Raw genomic sequence first — 21058 nt, 5'->3', positions numbered from 1 at the left:
ACTGTAATATATAATTACAGTGCAATGATTCTTTTTGCCACATGTAAGTACACTTAGCCCATGTCCTTGGAAGTTTGCCGGTAGGCCTAAGAATAATTATACTATAAATGTTTGGTAATTAATGTGCCTAGTCCAAAAATTACATGTAAAAAATTTGAAATCAAAGTAGTAATAACACTTAATTCTCTTATAGTTAACCTTCCAGTTATTTGAATGAGTGCTAATTAGATCTAAAAACCATAAGCACACTTTTACACTAATTATAATGTTGATTATGTTGTAATTACAGTTGCAACAGCATAATGAGATTTAGTTGTTAACCATTTCAGTGCTTCATGGAGTGCACACGAAACAGCTGTTGTGGGAAATTCCCGTAGAACTTACCCGAAGAGCCAGAGCTGCTACTGCTCTGGATCCATGTCAAATGCCTAGAGGTCACGGGAGAGAATTAAAGATCATCGCGAAAGCACACAGCTAAGAGCACTTTCAGGAAAGGCAAGTGTTTGATCATGTCAAAACCATACCCAAAAGGCCTCTCTATATCAGGAGAAGGTAAAGCTGCTCACGTCTGGCGGTGCGAGCTGCAAACAGCCTGCGAGCCGGAGCTTCGGCGGTCCCGAAACAGGAGCAGCAGACAGGGAGGGCCGAGGTGCAGGAGGGACTTCCCGAGGGCAGGAGGGCACGAAGTCCCTCGGGGCAATGATGGCAATGAGGAGGAGGTCCCACCCGACCCCTTTGCCTTTGTCCCCTTCCCCTGCTGTGCCAGCACTCCTTTCCTCCATGCCTTTTAGCTGTGTCAGGCCTTTCTATCCTGTGTCGCCTCTCACTTAGGGTTGCTGTGTGGTGACCTCTGAGTCACGCAAGGAATGCAGGGCGACGGAAGGGAGTATAGAGGATGACAGTACGTCAACAGCAGGCTGAAGCCCTTGAAATTTTTCTTCTGTACTCCACCCCAGCGTATCATCACTCTCCCATCCCCCCTCTACAACCAGCACCCCGCGGGACACACTGAGAAATAGTTATGGGACCCAAACATTTTATTTTCCCAGGGCCCTGAAGCTCTTCATTCTCCTGCGTAACCCCATTCCCGTTCCTCTGCTCCTCAACTCTACCAGGAGTGGTGGCACCACAGGTGCTTTTCTCACCTAAGAGTGTTCTGTTTTGGCTTCTGTACCACTTTGTACCACGCACAGGGGTTTTCGCCGAGGCAGAGCTCTGCTTTCTGCATGCTCCTTGCACTGATGCAACAGCCAATGCACAGGGTGAAGAAATTTGGCTTTTTTTCCCCTTACCATTCTTGGCAATAACAATATTAGGATTTTGAACAGCTAGAAGCAGGAAAAACGCCCTTCAGAAAAGAAGGAAAAAACATCACTGTTGCTTCAAGCAATGAAACCAGCCTGCTGCAGACCTTCCCTCTTCCCCTGTCACTAGTGCTCCCAGCCGAAGAACAAGGGAGGGAACAACAGAAATGCTGAAAATGGGGAAGAGCAGAATTATTTGCTCAGAGGCTGATCCTGCTGTAGGTACCAGGACCTTGTCTCCTCCCCTGTGAGTTAACCCCACCCTCTTTTTTTATGCTCTGGGCTATTTTGGGCAGGCAGTGAGAACTGCAGCTCTGACAGATGAGGATACTGTACCAGAGCACAGCAGCACTTGTTGCTCTGAAGAACTACACAGCCGTAACAGGGACTGCTGCTCTGCTGCCTGCTTTTTTTTTATGATTATTATTTATTTATTAACCCACAAACTTGTTTTCTCTGCTGGTTTCGAGCTTTATCATTATGAATGATGTTTTAAAAGCTTGGTGAGAGCAGTTCAGAAGGGAAACCTACCCACTGTGCAGTTAAAACCTCCTTTTGCTACTTAATAGCAGGAGATCAGCTGGTAGCCTTGGGGGTGAAAAATGACAGACTCTGTTCCTGCTAATGGGGAAGGAAAGGACCCTGAAATTGAGCTCTTTGTGAAGGTAAGTTGCACTGTGAACTGAACACTGGTGTGACTCTCGGATCGGCTCGGCTTCTATTGAATAATCAAACTTTAATTTTCTGGCGCTGAGCAGAAGCGGTGCTTTGACAGCCTGTTATCTCTTGCACACACATTCACACTGCTTTCTTCTTCGTGACATTAGAATTAGGTAATGTTGTGGAGGGAGAGTCAGAGTTCCTGTATTTTATTGTTATTTCTCTCCCTGTGAGTTTGTCCTGTTATTCTTAGCCTGCTGCCTGCAATGTACTGTGTCCTAACTTTAGAGTTTAGGCTTTAGAATTCAGGTTTTTCTATAAGAATCCTGACTTGCTTCTCCGTTTTTGGGAAGAGAGCATGAAGAGCTGAGGGGTACCATTATTGGTACCTCAGCAGAGGCTGTCAGGTCTGAAATGCTAGTGGATCATAAAACAAAAAGGACTGAGATAAGCTGGCAGTCTTCTGATTATTTCCTGCAATACTTTTATTTTTCTAAAAAAATGAAAACTAAATCAGTTTTTACTCTCAGTTTCCTCAGCCTGAAGCTCATTCTGATTTTATACAAGGGTAACTGAGAACAGAAACTGATTTAATGAAAATATAGAGAAATAAGTACACCTGTTACATGGTAGGATTTCAGAATGTTTCAAATGGGGTATGTCTCTTGGTCTTGGTCTATGAAAATCTGACCATTAAAATCAGTGGCACACTTCAAACCCATTACACATACAACCTTACTAACTGCAAACTTCATGCAAACTCTGTCCCAGTGAAGAGCTCAGATTTTTTGATGTTCAGAGCATGTTTCAAAGCCTCTATGTATGTCGAGGCTAAAATCCACTATGCCCATATAAAATGCAGGTGTTTGGTCTTGCTGAGCCTAAACCATCACTGTAAATCAGCAGGATTATTATTAATATGTGGGAGTTATATCAGGCCCATTGCAAACACAGTACTGAATGATTGGGAAAGCAAATTCCAACCCCTCCTTTCTGTCAAGTTGAGGGTATATAACTACTTTGTACTCCCTGATGGATATTTTGGGCTGTAAGTTGAAATGTCAGCCACATCCATGATGTGTATACATGGCTTCTTCACACGTCTTCTAAAACCAGTCAGTTCAGGTGCAGCCTTTCTCATCGAGCCAGCAACAAGGTCTTTCTCCCTAGCAAACTGATTTTACAAGAATTCCTGGTTCAAAACTGCCCAATAGGCCTTAATGTATTAAAAGGGACCTGCGTGTGTCCATACATCCCAATACCTTTCCTCTACAAGTTGTTTCTACCAAAGTGAGTTTAATGGAGATGTTTGTGGGCTAAAAAATAGGTTAATGGGATTTTTTGGCACTCTGTCATCACAAATGTATTCTGGAATGCAAACCTTTAACTGGTGGTTTGTTTTAGTGCCCACACTATTTTATTGAGGCTGATACGGATGTTTGTGATATATGGTTCTTTGACTGCATCAGCTGTTAAAGTGAAGGTCATTGCCCAGATTCATTGTGTGAAGTTCTGGATCCGTAAGTAACTGGAAAAAATTTGCACTGCATTCAATTCGGCCATGCCATCATTTGAAGATTTATAACTCCAGAAAGAACATTTTTAGTAATGTGACTTCCTGCATAATGCATGTTACAGAATTGCATAGACACTCTCACATAAAACTCATAATTTGCAGAGTTGGAGTAAAAGAATTAATTGGTGTCTGCCTGGAGACTTTCCATTTAGGTTGAAAAATTGCAATTCTTGATATTTTGGAAAGGTGCCATTAATTTAATTAAAAGTCTAAAAAGTTTTATAGTAAAGCATATAACCAGAGTATTAAATTATACATCTCAGAAGTTGAAAAATAAGTAAGAGAAGAACATCCAAGCAAGGGAGGAACTAAAAGTTGAAAAATAGGAGCATATAAGAGAAATATGAACAGGTGAAAACTTGCCAGAGCATGAAATTTAAAAGAATAGCATATTAGTAAGGGGAGAAAAACAGGAAGGCTGATCCAGGAGAAAGTCTGCAAAGGACAAGGCACTTGCTCAGTCTGTTTTAAGACTGGAAAGAAGAACTGAAAGGTGGCAACTTCTGGATGAGTATGTGATGCTGGGACAAGTGGCAAATCTAAATATACTGGCCCACACTTGAGGCAAGTTGTAGTAACAGGAGATGTTGGTGTCAATGAGCATTTCATCCTTTGATTTTTGTGGCACTAATACTTCCCTTGAAAAAAGTTCTGCCCTGCATCCTCGAATGAACACAGAGCCAGAAAACACAGAGATCAGTAAGAAAAATCCAGGGCAGTACACATGGCCTGGAGAAAACTGTATCTTCTACAAGCCCAAATAAACCAGAAAGGGCTGTTTTTCCCCAGCCATCGAGTCTCTAATAAAAACAGTTCCTGTCTCAGGTTAAAAAAAGAAAGGTGTTACACAATTGCTCTATTTCCCTTTTTATTTAACAACCAGGAGAGCAGGAGCCTTAGAAAGACAAGTAGCGAGGTGATTGCACACAAAAGAGCCGTGCTGTAACCTAATGCAGGTCAGCTATCATCTCCTGAGCTATGCAGATAGGCTGGGCACCACCAGGACTCAGCTAGCCGAACTGCTCTGGCAGAGACAGGTCAAGCGGTTATCACCTGTTTGTTATCATCCCCATCGATTTTACTCTTTTTCTAATGGTGCCCTAACCTGGATCTGTGAGATTTTTTTTTTTTTCTGTGAACGAGTGTTTGTTCTTGCAAGGTGCTTGATTGAGAGATCTGGGGCAGGACAGGAGCAGACTGATGGTGAGAACGGGCAGAGCCGAGGAGCGGTGAGGTCCGCCGGGGAGGTGGTGCCGCCTTAATCAGATCTGCAGTTTGTGTAAGCAGGCCTTTTGTGAACGCTGAAACTCTCCAGCAGCAGTTCCCTCTCTAAACTTGTTTGACAGGGAATTGGAAGAGGCTGCCAGAGAAAAAGGCTTGATACGCGGTAGTGCGAGACGCTGGCAGCAGCAGCTTTGGGGAAGCGAGCATCGGGAGGTAGTGCTTGCTCTGTGCTTAACCCGGCTTGTTGTAACTCAGATTAATTTTAATTCTTTGTGTGCTGGAGGAGCAAAGTGCTTCTGTATAAATGACACCCTGATGGAAGGTATATTTAGCTTTTTCTGGCAGTCTTGCACCTGTGACTAAACTGAATGGTGCTCTTTTTACATACAGACTATTACAATACATACGGGAGGATCACGAAACTGTTCTGGTTTCTTTTTGTTTGCAGTGGAAACGGGTGTTTGGATGTACATTCCTTGCATTTCAGAATTGGAGTAGTGCCTAATATCCAGAAAGTTAATTTGAAGGGAGATACATTGTAAACATGGAAAACAAAGCATGATACAAATAAGACTTGAGAGTACACCTGTCTATTTGCATTGGTCAGGATGAGTGCAGTCTAGAAAGCAAACAAACCACAGGAATGGTCCAAAGTACATTTCATTTTAAAAATCTTCCTGCTTTAGAAACATTCTATAATGAGATATATGTTAATCCATATTTCTGACAATCAAAAGATGGTAGTATCATCATGGTAGTAGGAGAATGAGTAGTGAGCTGGCAGACAGTCATTTCTGGAAGGAGTCATTGTTGTGGTGTTGAGTAATTAACATTCAGGATACGTTCATCAGCTCAGGTGTGCAAGAGCTTTTGCTTAAAAGGTGTAAGGCTTTACTTCACAAAGTGTTCAACTGCAGTCACACTGAACACCCATCTAGAGAAAACATGAAGGTGCTTGCAAATATAAAAAGCAAGAGGGATCTCTCAAAGGCCTTGATCTTCCACACTCACTGATTCAGACATTGAACATATTCCCGTCTGCCAGCTGAAGTCTTAAAGGCATAAAACGCACTGAACGCTCTCAGCCTGTTCCTCCCGTTAGGAGCTGAGTGTTGTGTACGACCAGGCACCGTGATGGTGTAGTTGCAATGTCTCGGGTCTACGGTACCAGCCAAAGTATGGTTCAAGGACTGACAGCACTGAAGTATTTGTAGGGCCCCTTACGGTCATTTCTTGTTCGAGGATTATCACAAAGAGAAGAGCTTAGTCCTGGTATGCTCACAGTCTCCTGGAGCGGCAAACACACATACAAGGAACCTGTGAGCCCTTTGTCATCTCCAACGGTTTCATTTCGGGGAGTTTTAGCTGTCTGTTAGGAGTGTGTTTGAAAGCGATGGCAACATTTGGCACCGAAATTTCTATCCCTGAATGAATCAGTCAGTCAGAGAGCCTGGTTGTCCAGGACAAAGCAGTCATCCTGCTGATTTAGTGTGCTCTGTCAAAAGCCCAGGAGTCACTGCTCCCGGGAGGGTGTAGCTGCCCTTCTCCTCTCCTTTGGACACAATTATCCCAGAAATTGTCCCAGGGAGGTGCAAGATTTTTAATGCACTCTGAAATTTCTTCTTGTGCATTTTCTGTTATTTTTTTTTTTTTTTTTTTTTTTTTTTTTTTTTTTTTTTTTTTTTTTTTTTTAAAGTTGTCTCTGCCGAAAGGTGATTTCAGACTAACCCTGGTTTGGATTTTGGTGAACTGCTTCAATGTAGCCTTAAAGGAAGATATAAAAATGTTACTCCTGGTACAAACAGTCATTCCCCACTATTGAGGCTTTTCTAGTTGTAACACAAGAGAGTCACTCTGATAAGAGAACTGATTTCAGTTTCAGAATTTCAGGATTATCAAAACCAATAATGGCTTTACAAACTGGGAGAGAAAACTTGACAGGAACCTTTTAATCCATTATAAGAATACAGGCTCTGTAATTTATTTGATTCATAGACTGCCCTCGAGTAGTGTTTTGATGATGAGTAGAAATCACAATCAGATCTGGAAGGTACAAAGTTCACTTCCATTTCTTGAGAAGTAGGGGTATTTTACTGGGTATTATGAACTCAGCTTTTGGCTTCCATACAAAATCATTCCTATGTTCAGTGAAACTTTCTAGGTAAAGAGGAAATAATAAAGAGAGAAAAACAAAAGGAAGAATAATGATACTGAAACATCTGGTTCAACCTGTCTGGTGCTCCAAGACCAACAATAACATTTTTTTGGATCCTTGGTCATGAGGTTGGCCAAGCCTTTCACATTTTGAGAGAGACGTAGCCACCCTACAAAGCAGAAACATACAGTGCCTGCAGTCTCTGATAATTTTCAGCTGTCGCCCTGGAAGTGGCGTGAGCATGGGGGCTTGTTAGGATCTTGCATTTTTCATCTATTTGGAGCTGTTGAGCAGATGGTGGGCACCACAGTTCATGTATCTTCCAAACTTCTTTTGGTGAGGCAGTGTATGATCAGCGTCCTAAGTGTCCTCTTCTAGTGTACTGGCCTTGTGTGTTAGTATTAAGGTTACCAAATTTACAAGGTTTACTAGTAGTCTGGACACCAGCATATATACTGGGAGGAAGATAGTTTTACTAGGTTTGTTTAAACACCTATAAATGTGTTTCATAAGCTCCATGCAGGGGGACTCAGGTATTTCAGTGTAATTCTGGTTTGGTTCCTATCTTGCTTAGACCTTTTCAAATCAGGAGTGACGGGGTTGAAACCCATAGAGTTTATATATATATATAAAATGGGCACAAGAAGAGAGTCAGGCCTCCTAAATTTGAATCACAAATTAATAGTAACTCCATACAGACCCAGTTAAATCAAGGAATTACTGCCTGGACTGATAGTTACTTCTCTGGTCTTTTTATTAAGCATTTTCAATAAAATAATAAAAAGAATAGTCAAGGGGAAAACATCCATCTTGGCAAGATGTAATTTTGCTTTAATCTTATGTTGTTAAAAGAAAATAATTCAATAAATTAACAAATAGCTGCCTAGCAAATGTTTTAAAATCACAAGCTGCTTGTTTTGCCTTGTGACGAAGAAAACCAATACTTTAAAGAAGCTTTAGCCAGAGTTATACAACCCAGAGTCTGTATGTCTGTGTGTCTGTTTTCTCTCTGAGCATTTGCAGATTTTGTTTTACGTCAAGACAAGTGCCTCATTGGTGGGAATATGAGAGATGGACAGTGAATAGTTTAAGCAGGCCAAATTTATAAAAGGACTTGGGAGGGTTGTAATCACTATCCCTGCCACCTTGAACTTAGTCTGGAATGCTTTTAGGATTGCTTGGAAAACTGGATCTCCAATTAAGAAGGGATTTTCAGCTATGTCTCCTTCTGCCTGAGTTCATGTTCTAATCATTAGTTTATGGCTAAAGGTGAACGACAGCCTTATCTGGCATGGTTTGGTTTTTTTCCTCATATAAATGGCTGTGACAACTTGCTTTTTATTGAACTTGATGGCATCAATATATATGTTAATTGTCATCAGAACATCTGATTAAAATGAAACATATTCAAATGCTTTGTTGAATATGCATAACTTTATTTCCTTAAATGCCTTTATAAATTGGATCCATAATTCGAATGGATAAGTCTTCAGAAACATTCAGCATGGGTCGTATTCCATGGCCATAAAAGCCAATCAGGTTTGTACTGCTGAGTTCAGTGGCAGCAGAGTTAGGCCAGCTTAAGTGTATTTGAGATCTTCTTTAAACTCCACCTACTAACTTCTTCCTTTATTCCAGCTTTTCTGAGCTGCAGAGTCAAATCAGGTAAATACAGTGTTTTAATTCTACCATGAAGAACTGGTGATATTTGTAATTATTATTGCTTGTAGTTAGAAATAGCCACTGGTATGCTTTGGGTGCTCTATGTTTAGCTGTAGATTGCTCTTTTTCCATCTCTGGCAGCACACGTCTCGTCAGGCTCACAGGTTGTTGTGTCATGGTTCAGCGATGACAGTGAAGCTCCAGTAAGTATCCCCAGGAAACTTTTATTGGCAATATATGACTCTGCTGCAGTTATTCAGAACAGCAAATGTCACAGAGATCATTTGACATAACATCCCAAAAATACACAGGGATCCTTTCCAAGAGAGCCAGTAGGAAGTAAGTCTGCCTGTGCTCCAGAGTTTAGTGTTAGTATCAGTTCGTCTGGCTATATCAAATATATTTTGATGGAAGGCTGTATAAAGATTGTTTAGGATAACATACTGATCATTACAGCAACAATATTACTTAGTTCTTGTATGACACATAATTCTTCAAAATCTGGCAGATACCAGCAAAATAATCCCAGCAATGCTGCAAAGAGGTAACGTAAACACAAGTATTTCCATTTTGCAGCTAAGAGCTCTGGTAGAAGATTTTTCAAATTACTCTTTTTTAACAGAGTCAGACAGATGTTAAAGGGCTGTGAGTTTGTGTGTTAGTTTGATACATGAATAACAGAGGATTTCAATGATACTTTTTTTTTTTTTTTTTCCACAAAGGCTGACTGGAAGTCGTAGGGAGAATCATTTGGAATAAGGAAGGTTTGGTTTTGTGCTGGATTCATACTGGATTCAAATCTATAAATCTTAGGTGAACTAGGAAATCAGAGCAGGTACCTAAAGTGCTATAGTAGGTACTCTGAAAATAGCTTGAAGCAGTGTGTTTGACACAGTAAAGTTTAACATGAACAAAGTCCAGAACAGATCCTCATTCCCTTTCCTTCCTTGCTTCTTGCTCTCCCCATTTGTTTGCACTTCTTCTGTATTGCTGACATGCAGTAAAACTCATCTAGGTGTGATAACAGTAATATATATGTATATCTGGAGCTATGAGTTAAAAAAATCTTTGATTTTTGTAGGTCTGATGAGTTTAATCAGCATCATGTATTCCTGGCATGATTTTTATATTAGACTTAAGAGTTGGAAATTATTACAGTGAAACAAAAGTAATTCAAAATGTATTCACCTGTGTTTTGAAGATCCAAAGCCATTAATTTTATCTAATAATACCTAAGGGTAGAACTCTCTGTAACTGATTACATTTACAGCATGTAATTGCTGTTTGCTACGCAACTTGATTGCAAGTTCACACATAAATGTAGAACGAGTCCATAGGATGTTTTCTCTGACTCTGTTAAATTAAATGATTCTTTGTAAATGAGTATTATTCTGTCCCTCACAATAATAATTCCATAACTTACCTTTTAGAGTGTTTATGATTTTACCCTTCTATATGTATCATTTTTTAATGGTAGTGTTCACTGGCTGAAGTGGATCTTCCATGATAGAACACAGATTCCTCTTTGATTCAGTGACTCTGGTGCACTGCAGAAATCGCATGGCTACAGTGTCATAAGAGAAGATGTGCTCAGAAAAGAGACTGGGACACGAAGCACCTAAGATACTGTTCTGTAACACCATAGCAAAGTTTTGCCATGTTAAAATGGCTACAGTCAAAATGCAAATCAACATTTTTTTGACTTTCCATTCTATGAACAAATCATTGTTTCAGCACTATATCTTAATACAAAGCAACAGCAATAGCTCCCACCAGCTGTAAACTCTGATTTTCATTATTTTTTGTCCAGCTCTAATCAAACTATGGAAAAGTCCTGCCATGCAAATTTTGTAACGTGTTAAACTCAGTAAAATTACTAGATTTCTATGCAAATTCTCGGGAGGCTTTTTTTTACTTTTTTGCTTTTCTGCCTCCTTCAGCAACCCAAGGCAAGTTATTCAGGCTCTCCTTACCTTGATAAAATGCTGATACCACTCCCTCTCCACCACATGTGGACACATCGTGGGAGCAGGGAACATTCTTCACCCTTATCCCAGCACAGCATCCTGAACACCACTTAAAATAGAAGAGAAATACATGATGGGATCAGGTCTCTGATGTAGAACTGTCTCCTGAGAAATTATATCGAAATTCTTGATTTCCTGGACATAAAAGAAATCAAACCAGAGGAAATTGGACATTTGTCTGCTCTCAGGTACAGGCTGTTGGGTGCTTTATTAAGCGTCTGGACACGAGCTAGCTCTAGCCCAGAGTTTGTGCAGCCGTGTTAGCACCGCACTGGGCCCAGCCAGGTAGTGGAGTGGTGGGGATCTCAGTTTGAGCTGCCTCCCACAGCAGTTGAGCCAAAACTCCTTTCTGCTGGCACCCTGTCCACTCTTTCCTGCCTTCCTTTTTCCTTCTTAGGGTCTTGTATCTTCTGTAGTACCTTCTTTTTCAACTTCTCTGTTTTTATTGCTTGTTCTTATATGCATTCAGACTCATAAATTTATACCAGTGTCCTAATCTCCATGACTTGTATGTTGGTCTCCAGGGTACCCTGGTTCAACTTCTGCCTAAGAGGTATTGTATATCTGGAGCTTGAGTGCTTCTCCAGTTTTTTTTTTCTCATGCACCTGATTGCCAAAAGACACTGAAATATCTCCTTTATATGTATTTCTGGCAACTCTGCATAAAACTGAGATAAAGCACTAATTGAAATGTATTTCAGGAGGGTTGTGTTGTAATAGCTTATTAATGCCTCTGTAGGACAGTAGGAGTTGAACCTATCTCTGCTATAGCTACTTTGGCATAAATGTCATTATATTAAGGATGAAGTTGCTCAGACAGTGATAGTTTGCTCTTCTAAATCCTCATTCTTGATAGTCACTAATTTTGTGTGCAGAGCAGATGACAGAAGCCCATGGCATTCACCTGTAGGTGCTTGATGCAAAATGTAATAACAGTGTTCAAAGTCTAATATTCAAGGCCAAAGCTGATTTTCATTTACTTTGAATTCTATAAAACTTGAATTTTACATATTTAAAACTTGCAAAGATTATATATGGGAATAGTAATTTTTTTTTTCCTCCTTATGTAAGTTGGGCTGTAAAATAGCCATTTCTTGACTGTTTTTTGTTGCTTCTCTTGCATTTGTTGTTTTCCTCTGGACTAAGAAAAAAATATCATGACTCAGTTTGCCATTCACTAATATTTCAGGTGTTAATACTTGTTCATGATACTGGGAATGGAGTTTACACACAGAGGAAGTTTGCTTGATTTAGGTATGGCTTTAGTTTCCCTTTCTGTTAACCATGAAGATGCCAAAGCAGATATAAAATTTTCTAACTTCTGCTGCTAATAAAGACATAGAAGTATAATGCTTTACTGCTTGGAAAAGGGCTAATCACCTCCAAAGAGTGTGTGCTGCTGCAGGCTAGCGGTGAAGTTCAAAGTATGATGAGCTAATCCATGGAGATGTATGCTCCATCTCAAAAAAACATTTGACAGCTAAGGACAACAACTGTTTGCAATTTAGAAAAGATATTTTAGCATAGGTTTTAAATGTTCAGCAGTTGTGTTGGTTTTTTTGTTGTTTTTTTTTTTTTTTTTTTCTTAAACACTTAGTAGTAAAACCCAGGGTGAAAATAGAAGATCCATAACCTGCCTAGATGCTGACAGCTATTAAGCATACTTAGACCCCAGTTCTGCAAAGGAGGTTGTGCAGGCTGCTCCATGCTTTGGCAGTCGTCTCTGAACATGATTCTCTTTGCAAAACCCAGTCCCTGAGATAAAAAAATACAAAGGCCTTTTTAGAGCAATTCTGAAGCACTTTACAGTCATGGTCAGCACTTTATAGGTGCAGAAGCTGAGAAGCGGTGGCCCTGTGGAAAGAGGTCCAGCAAGATCACCACTCTGGTCCTGTGCTCCATCCTTTAGGCATAGCTCTTGTGCCTTTGTTTTTTTGTACAGCACTTAGCACGACTAATTCAGTGTTCATGTGCCCCACCTGCTTCGTAATTTGTGGTATTCCAATAATAAATACACAAATTATACTAGTCACAACTATGCTTTTAAATTTTTTTTCCTTTGCTATTAGTAGGGAGGGGTCAAGGTTTAGATTATCTTTTGGCTGGTTATTTTAAATGCACACAAAGCTAATGTATGTTATGATATTGAAAAAGATGTAGAGAAGAATAATTTTAAGGTTTAAAAAATACTTCAGATTGCCATCCTTAAGGCAGTCTTTCTTATTTAAGTAAAAGACCAAATGTCACTTGACTGCAATATTAAATGCATCTGTAGCGGGCTTTTTAATATAGTGGTAATAAGTATAACAAGACATACTAATAGTTAAGGTCAGATATAGTCAAGTTAGAAATAAGCTTAATAGTAACTGTAAAGGTGATTAACCATTGGAATGAACCACCAAAGAAGTCATGCCCTTTCTTCTTCTGGTTCAGATCAGACTAGATATGCTGTAATGAAACACATATAGTTTGAGTCAATAAAGACATAAAATCTACAAACCAGGAAGGCATTGCAATGGAGGGTATCTTGGCAAACAAGAGCAGGGCTTGGTTCAAGTACAGAAGAAATCTTTGATTTCTGTGTCTCAGATAACACAAATTTGGCCAAAGTCAGTCTGATAGAAATTATATTCAGAGGCTGCTTGCCTGTCTTAAAATATCTCTTTGTCTCCAGGATGTGGTTAGTTCAGGTGGTGGTTAAATATGTGATTGCATATCTTTGGATATGCAAGGGCCAGACTTTGGAAGGGCCTTCAGAGGCTGAGCAGATGCTGGCTTGGCCAGGGCTCTGAATGCTGTGTCAGTGCGGGTCAAACCCTGAGGCTGAGATGAAGAAAGAGCTAAACTGGGAGATAGCAGAGACGCGTTCTCTTTCTGTCTGTCATTGTCTAAGTCATGCCACATCCCTGTGCCTTGGCTTCATTTTCTATGAAACATTTGCACCAACATTCACTTTCACATTTGTGTAGCCCAGTAGCTTCTCCAGCTAAAATTGCTTTCCTTCTTGCCTCTTTACATAGAAGAACGACTGTAAAAGCTACTCAAGCATTGTGGTTTAACTTCTCTCAAAATACCAACTTAATGCTGAGGTTGGGCAGGTGCTTCTCCATATCAATTGCCAGGCTTGTCCACCCCATAAACATTTCAACACCCAAATAAACATCCTGAACCTTGCCACCCACCGCGTATAGCTATTGTTTGGGTGCTGGTGCGTGTCTGTACCTGTGTATTGTCCGAAACAAGTGGAATTCAGAGAAACCGGCCCTGATGGATCATCGCTATTGTTGCCGGTGTTTTTCTAGATTGTGATTCAATTTGTGTGGGTCAACAGGCACGCTGCGTTACTGCTTTCCTTTTGCTTTTAGCTGCTGAATGGGCAGCTTCAAACAGATACGAATGCATATCATGGGAGGAAATTATTTTCTTTCACTGCCCTGTGTTTTGTGATGAGCCATTGCTGCTGATTCAGTGTGCAGCTGGAGACCTGTTTTGTTTGTTTATTTTATTTATAGTATTTTTCAAAAAGCTGTTCCTGGATGAAGAGGGGTAGAATCATGGAATATTCTTGCAGGTTATAGGATCTCTCAGAATGACAGTTTTAGTTGTTTTTCTGTGCCCAGTTCTTTTAAATGTTCAGGACATGCCAAGAAGATCCAGTGCTCCAAACCCCTTCATTATTAAGCCTTTTTTTCAGACATTTGGATCATTTTAATTGACTTTTTTTCTCTGTCTGTTGACTTGCCCATGCAGTTTGGCAAGGAATAGTATTTTTGCCTTGATTTACTGAGTTGCCCTTTCTTGTATTGAGGTGTTCTAACTTTGAATTTTTGGTTTTGTTTTCTTTTTAAAGTCAATATATCTGAATCTCCCAGTTAAACTCTAGATCCAGTTCTAGAGCTGGGTCTTGTTTGACGTTCAAAAATGATCTGTTGCTTCCTCTGCATTAAGCACACACCCTGCTCCAAGATGGAGCCGCAAGGATCTCCTCAGAGTGCATGAATGTAATCTTTTGGGGTTTAGTTCATCTCCAAGTATGTATTTCTCTAAACACCCCATAAGTCTTACTTCTCACTAATCAGTCTGTAATAAAGGCAGATGAACATACATGCAGGAAGATTTGTTCCAGTTTGGGAAGTATCTACCTGCCCATCCTGGTACACTGAAACCAGCAGCCCTATGATATGTGTCTATGGGGATACCTCATCCTCTTACTGGGCTAAGCATAATCTCTGTCTGATGGTTTGATGTTTATATCAAAAGAGATGATTCTACAATAATAATAATAATTTTTAAAAGTACTGATTGTAGGCAGCTACTCAGATCCAACCCTGGAAAGCCTGGGAAGGATGTGACCGGGGGGGAACTTAGAGGAAGCGCAGTCCCATTCCCCTGACAAAGAGACAAACCTTGAAATGTCAATTTTCTTCTCCAGGGGAAGGAAATGCCTCTCTCCCCTGACCTCAGCCACTGCTCCCAGCCCCATCTGCACATGTGGCAGGGGCATAATTAGCCCCTGGACAACTCTTCCACTCTGGGCACCAAGGATTATTTTTTAAAATTTATTTAAATATTTTATTTATTTAATTTTTTTATTTATTTAACATTTATTTATTTAAAGCCATATCCAGGACCTTTAAGAGTGAGTGCAAACAGTAGTAATCATGTTGTGCCATGCTGTCAGAAAGAGGGTTTTTGTGCTGACTGAAGTTTAGCTCTTCATTGGAAGTGTGAATTTACAGGATTTCTCTGTATTTGTTATTTTTCAAGAAGCACTTGTGTGCTTGGCATTTCACAATAATAGAAAAAAGTCTCCATTTCAGAGAGAATTATAAGTAAACATGACAAAATAGCTAATTCCTCAGAGCTTATTTAGGTACTTCAGTGAACTGGGCCTAGCTGTACACAAATGTATATAAAAAGTTCAGAAATTCTCTTGCCAAATGCTAGTTTCTCAATTACCTCATTAACCTGGATGTTCCAATAAGCTTTTCTCGGTGGGTGCTTGGTATATGGAGTTCAAATGGCATTCTGCAGGTCGCAGTTGTCCAGGCTAACAGCTCTCCGACAGCCTGCAAATGGAAACTGCTGCCTTCCCTGAGCAGGGCCACAGGATAAAACAAAATGCTGCCAGAGAAACTTTGTAAACGAAGCAGGGTGAGGTGACGCAGCCCTTCTCTAGATCTGATGGTTAGGCTCAATTACCTGCCTAAGAGTATAGCACCAGAAGGTGGTAAGGTGTGAATTATAATTGATTAACCATGCTGGGAAACAGATTAACCATGCCTCTTAACAGATTGCACAACAAACTGTAAATATAAAATAAACCTGTAAATATAAAATATAAAATAGTTTATATAAAATATAAAACTGCAAAGATAAAATATATATAAGTGAAGTAGAAGACTAGAAAGATTGTAGATTGATAGCATGAAAACTGTGAAATCTGTGTCTAATCCATCTAGAATAAAATCTAGGTCCAAAGCACGAGCATGGCATAGGATGTACGACGTGCTCCTATCACAGCACAAAACCCAGCTCTATCAGCCCAAACCTGAGTGTTCAGATTAAACTGTAGTGACATATTTTAGTGACCGTTAAGTGAATGTTCTTCTGTAGAACAGACAATAGGATCAAGAAGGTTCAGGTGATATTTTGTGTCTATTTGTTAAGCCTGAGAGGGGAAAAACTGTGAGAAAGTTCTTGTTTCTAAGAGAGTCAAACAGCAATTAAGTCTGCAGTGTTGCAGATCATGAAAGGGTCGTCATGCCAGAGAAAAGCAGAATAAAGATTTGACTTACAGAGTTTGGTTGGAGACTGTCTTCAGAGGAGAAGAAGGTGGCACCCTCTTATGAACTTAATGATAAATGGGTGAGGGGATTTACAGGGCATGATCCCTGTGACATGCTCCATTTCCACCCTATCAAATGGGATTTGTTTAATTTGAATAAGGCAGCTGAGTGACAATGTCAGAGATATAGAGCGGACAGTCAGGGGAAGGGACAGGAGGTGGGGGCAGATTTCAGTGGTGTTGTCACCGACTTGGTTGGTGAAGCCAGTGAACAGAGTATGTGGCTGAAGCGCAAGGGGCATAAAAAGAAAGTAAATCAAGAAAGTGATTATTTGGGGCGGGGGGGAAGAGAGTGAGCAAGACACATTTGGGGAGAAAGTTACTGATTTCTTCTGAGACAGGTGTGATGATAGGAAAGAACAGGCTGGAGAAGAGTTTTGCTGCATGACCATGCTGGGGTCACTGCTGGTCTTCTTGGACGGTGGTCCACTTGGAGCATGAGGAGCCTGGGTGAGAAAGGGACTCAGGAGTGATGACAATATAAAAAAAAAGATGATACTGGGAATAGACAGCATGGTCAAGGATCCCAGAAGCAAGAGGACAGTAAGAGGTGAAGAGGTACTAGAGAAATTGCAATCGCATAATTATGTACGATTTTGTATAAAGGGAAGAAACGTAACTATTATTTTCATAAATAACATTGAATTAAACTTAATTAAGGTTTTTTTTTTTTACGCTGGATAACAGGATAAAATGAAATTAGAGGAAATTCAGTCTGAGTATCAAGTCAAAATGTGTTTTGAGAAAATTGTCAAAACTGTTTCCTATGGGAAGTTTGTAAAGCAGCTTCACTGGAGCATTTCAAACTGACCCAAACAGTATAGACACAGAGATTTAAAAGATCATCCTGCACTGAGATGGCAAGTAGACAAGAAATGTGATCCAAACTCCACTCACTGATCCAACTATTTTTTCTATTTACAACATTTATCATACATTAGTTTCAGAACTTCGTACTGTAAAGTACTAGTAAATTGTTCTTCTAGTATATACACTTACTGAAAATTTCTCAGTAGCTTTTGGAAAGCATCACTGCTTTTTTTTCTTGAGCATTTGATATTGAAAACGCAAATTGTTTTGCTTTTAGATGAGTCACAAGGAATGTTTGCTTGCTGTTTGTGTACCTCTATAGACTTTTGTTTTCGTTGCAGGTATTTACATTTACAAACTCAGAACTTGCTCTCTCTTTCTTGTTTAATGAAATACTCAGAGAAAGTCGCATTCCCTTCCTTTGTAGACGGGTATCAGAAAAGACTACCTTGTAGTGTAACACCCCCTTTAACAGCTAAATTTGACTGTATGTCTGTGTAAATGATGAGATGAACAAATACAGTTTTGGCAGGTAAGAAAATATTAAAAGTGAAAAAATATCCCCTGAACACTAAACTTTCTAAGTTGTTTATATTGCATTTGTATTCTTATGGCAGTAGGGCTTGGTCTGAATGCTGGTAATATCGTATTGATAAGTAATTATTTTACTGAAGGTATTGTGGGTTGCATTGGGAAGTCATACCATGATGCAAACATCAAACCAAAGACTAGTTTTAGCCTACAATGTAGTGCTCCTTTGCAATGCAACTTGATCTGCTTTCAGTGAAAGTTGTAAACATTCATCGCATCTCGGGATGAAGCTTCTCTCATACCCTCTGCAGCACTGTTAACTTTGGAGATGCAAAAGGAGATAGAAAGAAAAGTTCTGCCCACTGCAGGATAGGTCCTGAGAGTTACTGATTGCTCTTTCATCCCATTTAAAGTCACTGATGAACAGTATTTTTATGATGTTAAATAAGATACAAAATGAGATCATCGAGGGCAGATTATGGCCTGCGCTGGGGTCAGCTGATGTGGTGCTAAATGCCCTTAGCAGCAGCACCCCACCATTCAGACCTTTATTTGCAGTGCCTGCAAGTGACTCTCTCTTCTAATAGTGCAAATAAAGTCATGGAATTTCAATAAATAATTCAGCCCTGGATCTGATTTCAGGTTCAGCATTAACTTTCAGCACCTGGCTGCTGTTATTATTTGTTAGTCCGATACACTGCTTAGAGGCATGGAAATTTGGCTGCAATTCATCAACGTTTGCAGAATATACTATATGACCAGATTACTGTCCCTGGCTCAGAGATTTTTAAGAGACATTCAAATTCCAGATGTGCACAGATTTAGTTCTTACGAGAAAAACTGCATGCAGGATTCTGGTACTGTAATGGGAACCTGAGCTCTGCATAGAGCTTGTTTTGGAGAAACGACTCCTTTATTTGCACCTGATCTCTACTAGAAACAGGAATAATTTAACTATAATTTGCATTGCCTGTCACACCTTTTGACAATGATCTATCTCTCATTTTATTTTCTGCAGCTTTCCTGGGGGAATGATTTTTTTACATCTCTAATTAGCTCTCAGGATATAGAATCATCAATATTTGAAACGCTTATAATTGGTGCTTTGTGAATAGCTAAACCAGATTAATTTCCAGATTATTTCTCCAGAGCCCATAAAACCACTTGTGGTTTTAATCACTTATTAGAAAGAAACTAGTGAATCCAAAGTATGACTCTGCTCTCACTGAAGTTGGTGGAATATTTGTCATCAGTGGGAATATTTTGTATGAACATTGACTGTTAAGGAATTAGATCAAGTGTATTAGAGTATAATCCATTAATAGCTGTGGCACCAAAAGGCCAAAACCAGAATATGACCCTATAGGCATAAGCTTCCAAAATGTAGGAGCTGCATTCTGTATATGCAGAGCATGAATAGCTATCCAGTATGAATATGTTGCAGGACAAGTTTATTTGTCTTAAAAAAGGATTTGTGGCTTTCTTGTTCAAAGTCCTTACCTCTTCCTATGAGATGCACCGTTGTATCCAGATAACCAAGCAGTAGCTGATGCTTAAGCATCTGTATTAACTTTTACTAAAATTGTGACGATTTTCTGAGTACTGCTGTGGCCTGACTCCCCTAATCCTGTGACTAAGGTTCCTTCCAGCACTTAAACCCACATACAGAAATGCAGCTGATAGATAAGAAAAAAAAAATTACATATATAAGTTATGGGGCAAGTTAGCTACCTTTAGCAAAATCCTACAAATGGTATGTTTGTGGTCGACTTCCACGGGAGTGAGAACTTCATCCTGCAATGCAAACATACACCACTAGAGGGGATTTTACTACCACTCTATGTCTAGCATATGTCTATCCTGAAAACCCTTTCAAAACATATGTTCTAGTTCAACCACAAGACGTTGGCTACAGGCTGAGTGAAATCTATGGTTTGTATTACGCAAAAGGTCAGGAAAGATTATTATAGTTGTCCCTTCTGGCCATTAAACCTATGAGTGAAATTCTGGTCCTGTCAAAGTCACGGGCAAAATTCCCATTGACTTCACTGGGGCCAGACTTCATCCTGTGCAGGTCAGAGGAAAGCAAAAGTCTGTGCCACCAAGCATCTAGCACTGACAGTAAGAACAACTTCATTGTCAAGGTCACTAATATATACTGTTAGAAAGGATTTTTAAAACATCCTATGCACCTTCTCTGCTCTGCAGCAGGATGAAAAAAATCGAGACCAGTTTTACCAAATTTTTTCTTTTGATTTCTTCAAAGCCTCCACTAATGCAGATTAGACAACCTCCTTAGAAAGCCTGCTTTGTGTTTCAATAGTCCTATAATTACACTGGATTTTTTTCACCCTAAATCTTTATTGTTGCAAATTAAGCAAAATACTTAATCCTATCCTCTGTGGGCATGAACAACAATGGGTCATCATCCTCTTTGTAAAACAGTCTTATACATGCTTGAGGACTGTTCTGTGGTGTAGAACATCGCATGTATGTCGCATTATCTTGTTGCTGTTGCTTGTAGATGCATACGCTGATGATTCATATTGTTTGTGATTTACGTAAAACCTCCTTCACTTCATCCTCGAAGCCTCACCAGCTATTCCCCATCAGGCATTTGTACATTAGATTTTGCTCTTCTTACATCTTATACCTTAAGGTTTACTTTCCTAAATTCCATTTAAGTGATTTCAGACACTTTGTTCCAACTTCTTAGCATCACTTTGGAGTCTATTCCTCTCCTGGGAAACACCAATAACTTCTCCATGCTTATTGCTGTCAGGAAATTTTGTAAGGTTCTCTCTATTCCTTCTTCCATGTTGCTAATGGAAACATTAAATATGACTCATCTTGTCGTAGACCTTTATGGTACCTCTGTTATGTGTTTCTAGACTAACAGAAAATTTGATTATTACTACTCTATAAGTATTTTTTCAACCACTCATACAAGCACTTTGCTGAGATTTCATACAGGTCCTATTTCCCTACTTTGTTTATGAAAAAACAGTCTGGTGCTTATGTCAGAAACGTTACAGAAGTCAGCTTCTAGATACCTGCTGCTTCCTTCCTACCTGCTGTGTGGTACCCTGTCAGAGAACAAAATTTGCTTGGTTTAATGTCATTTTTTCCTGGTAAGTCCATATTGTCTTTCCTATCAACTTTAGATTTCCACATGCACTTGTGAGCTTACAGTTTAATGGTTTGTTCCAGTATCTTGCTATATTTTAAGCTTATATATCTGTCATTTCTTGAGTTCTTTTC

General features: G+C 39.7%; 1 protein-coding gene across 2 annotated transcripts in view; it reads left to right on the top strand.

Annotated features, from left to right (window-relative positions):
- The window catches only part of CLIC5 (chloride intracellular channel 5), an 81488-nt gene that overhangs the window by 19769 nt on the left and 40661 nt on the right, over positions 1 to 21058 (top strand). The window contains exon 1 of one of the 2 annotated variants that reach the window (XM_030037796.1): positions 1625 to 1969. The exons of the other annotated variant lie outside the window; for it this stretch is intronic. Within the exon in view, the coding sequence (XP_029893656.1) occupies positions 1907 to 1969 (63 nt within the window). The 5' untranslated portion in view covers positions 1625 to 1906. Of the gene's footprint in view, positions 1 to 1624; positions 1970 to 21058 lie in introns of those variants that run through there. 2 annotated transcript variants of the gene reach the window in all.

This window comes from Aquila chrysaetos, chromosome 15 (assembly GCF_900496995.4).
Source record: "Aquila chrysaetos chrysaetos chromosome 15, bAquChr1.4, whole genome shotgun sequence".
NCBI lineage: Eukaryota > Metazoa > Chordata > Aves > Accipitriformes > Accipitridae > Aquila > Aquila chrysaetos.
Note: the sequence above shows the minus strand (reverse complement) of the source record. Positions and strands in the feature narration are given on the sequence as shown.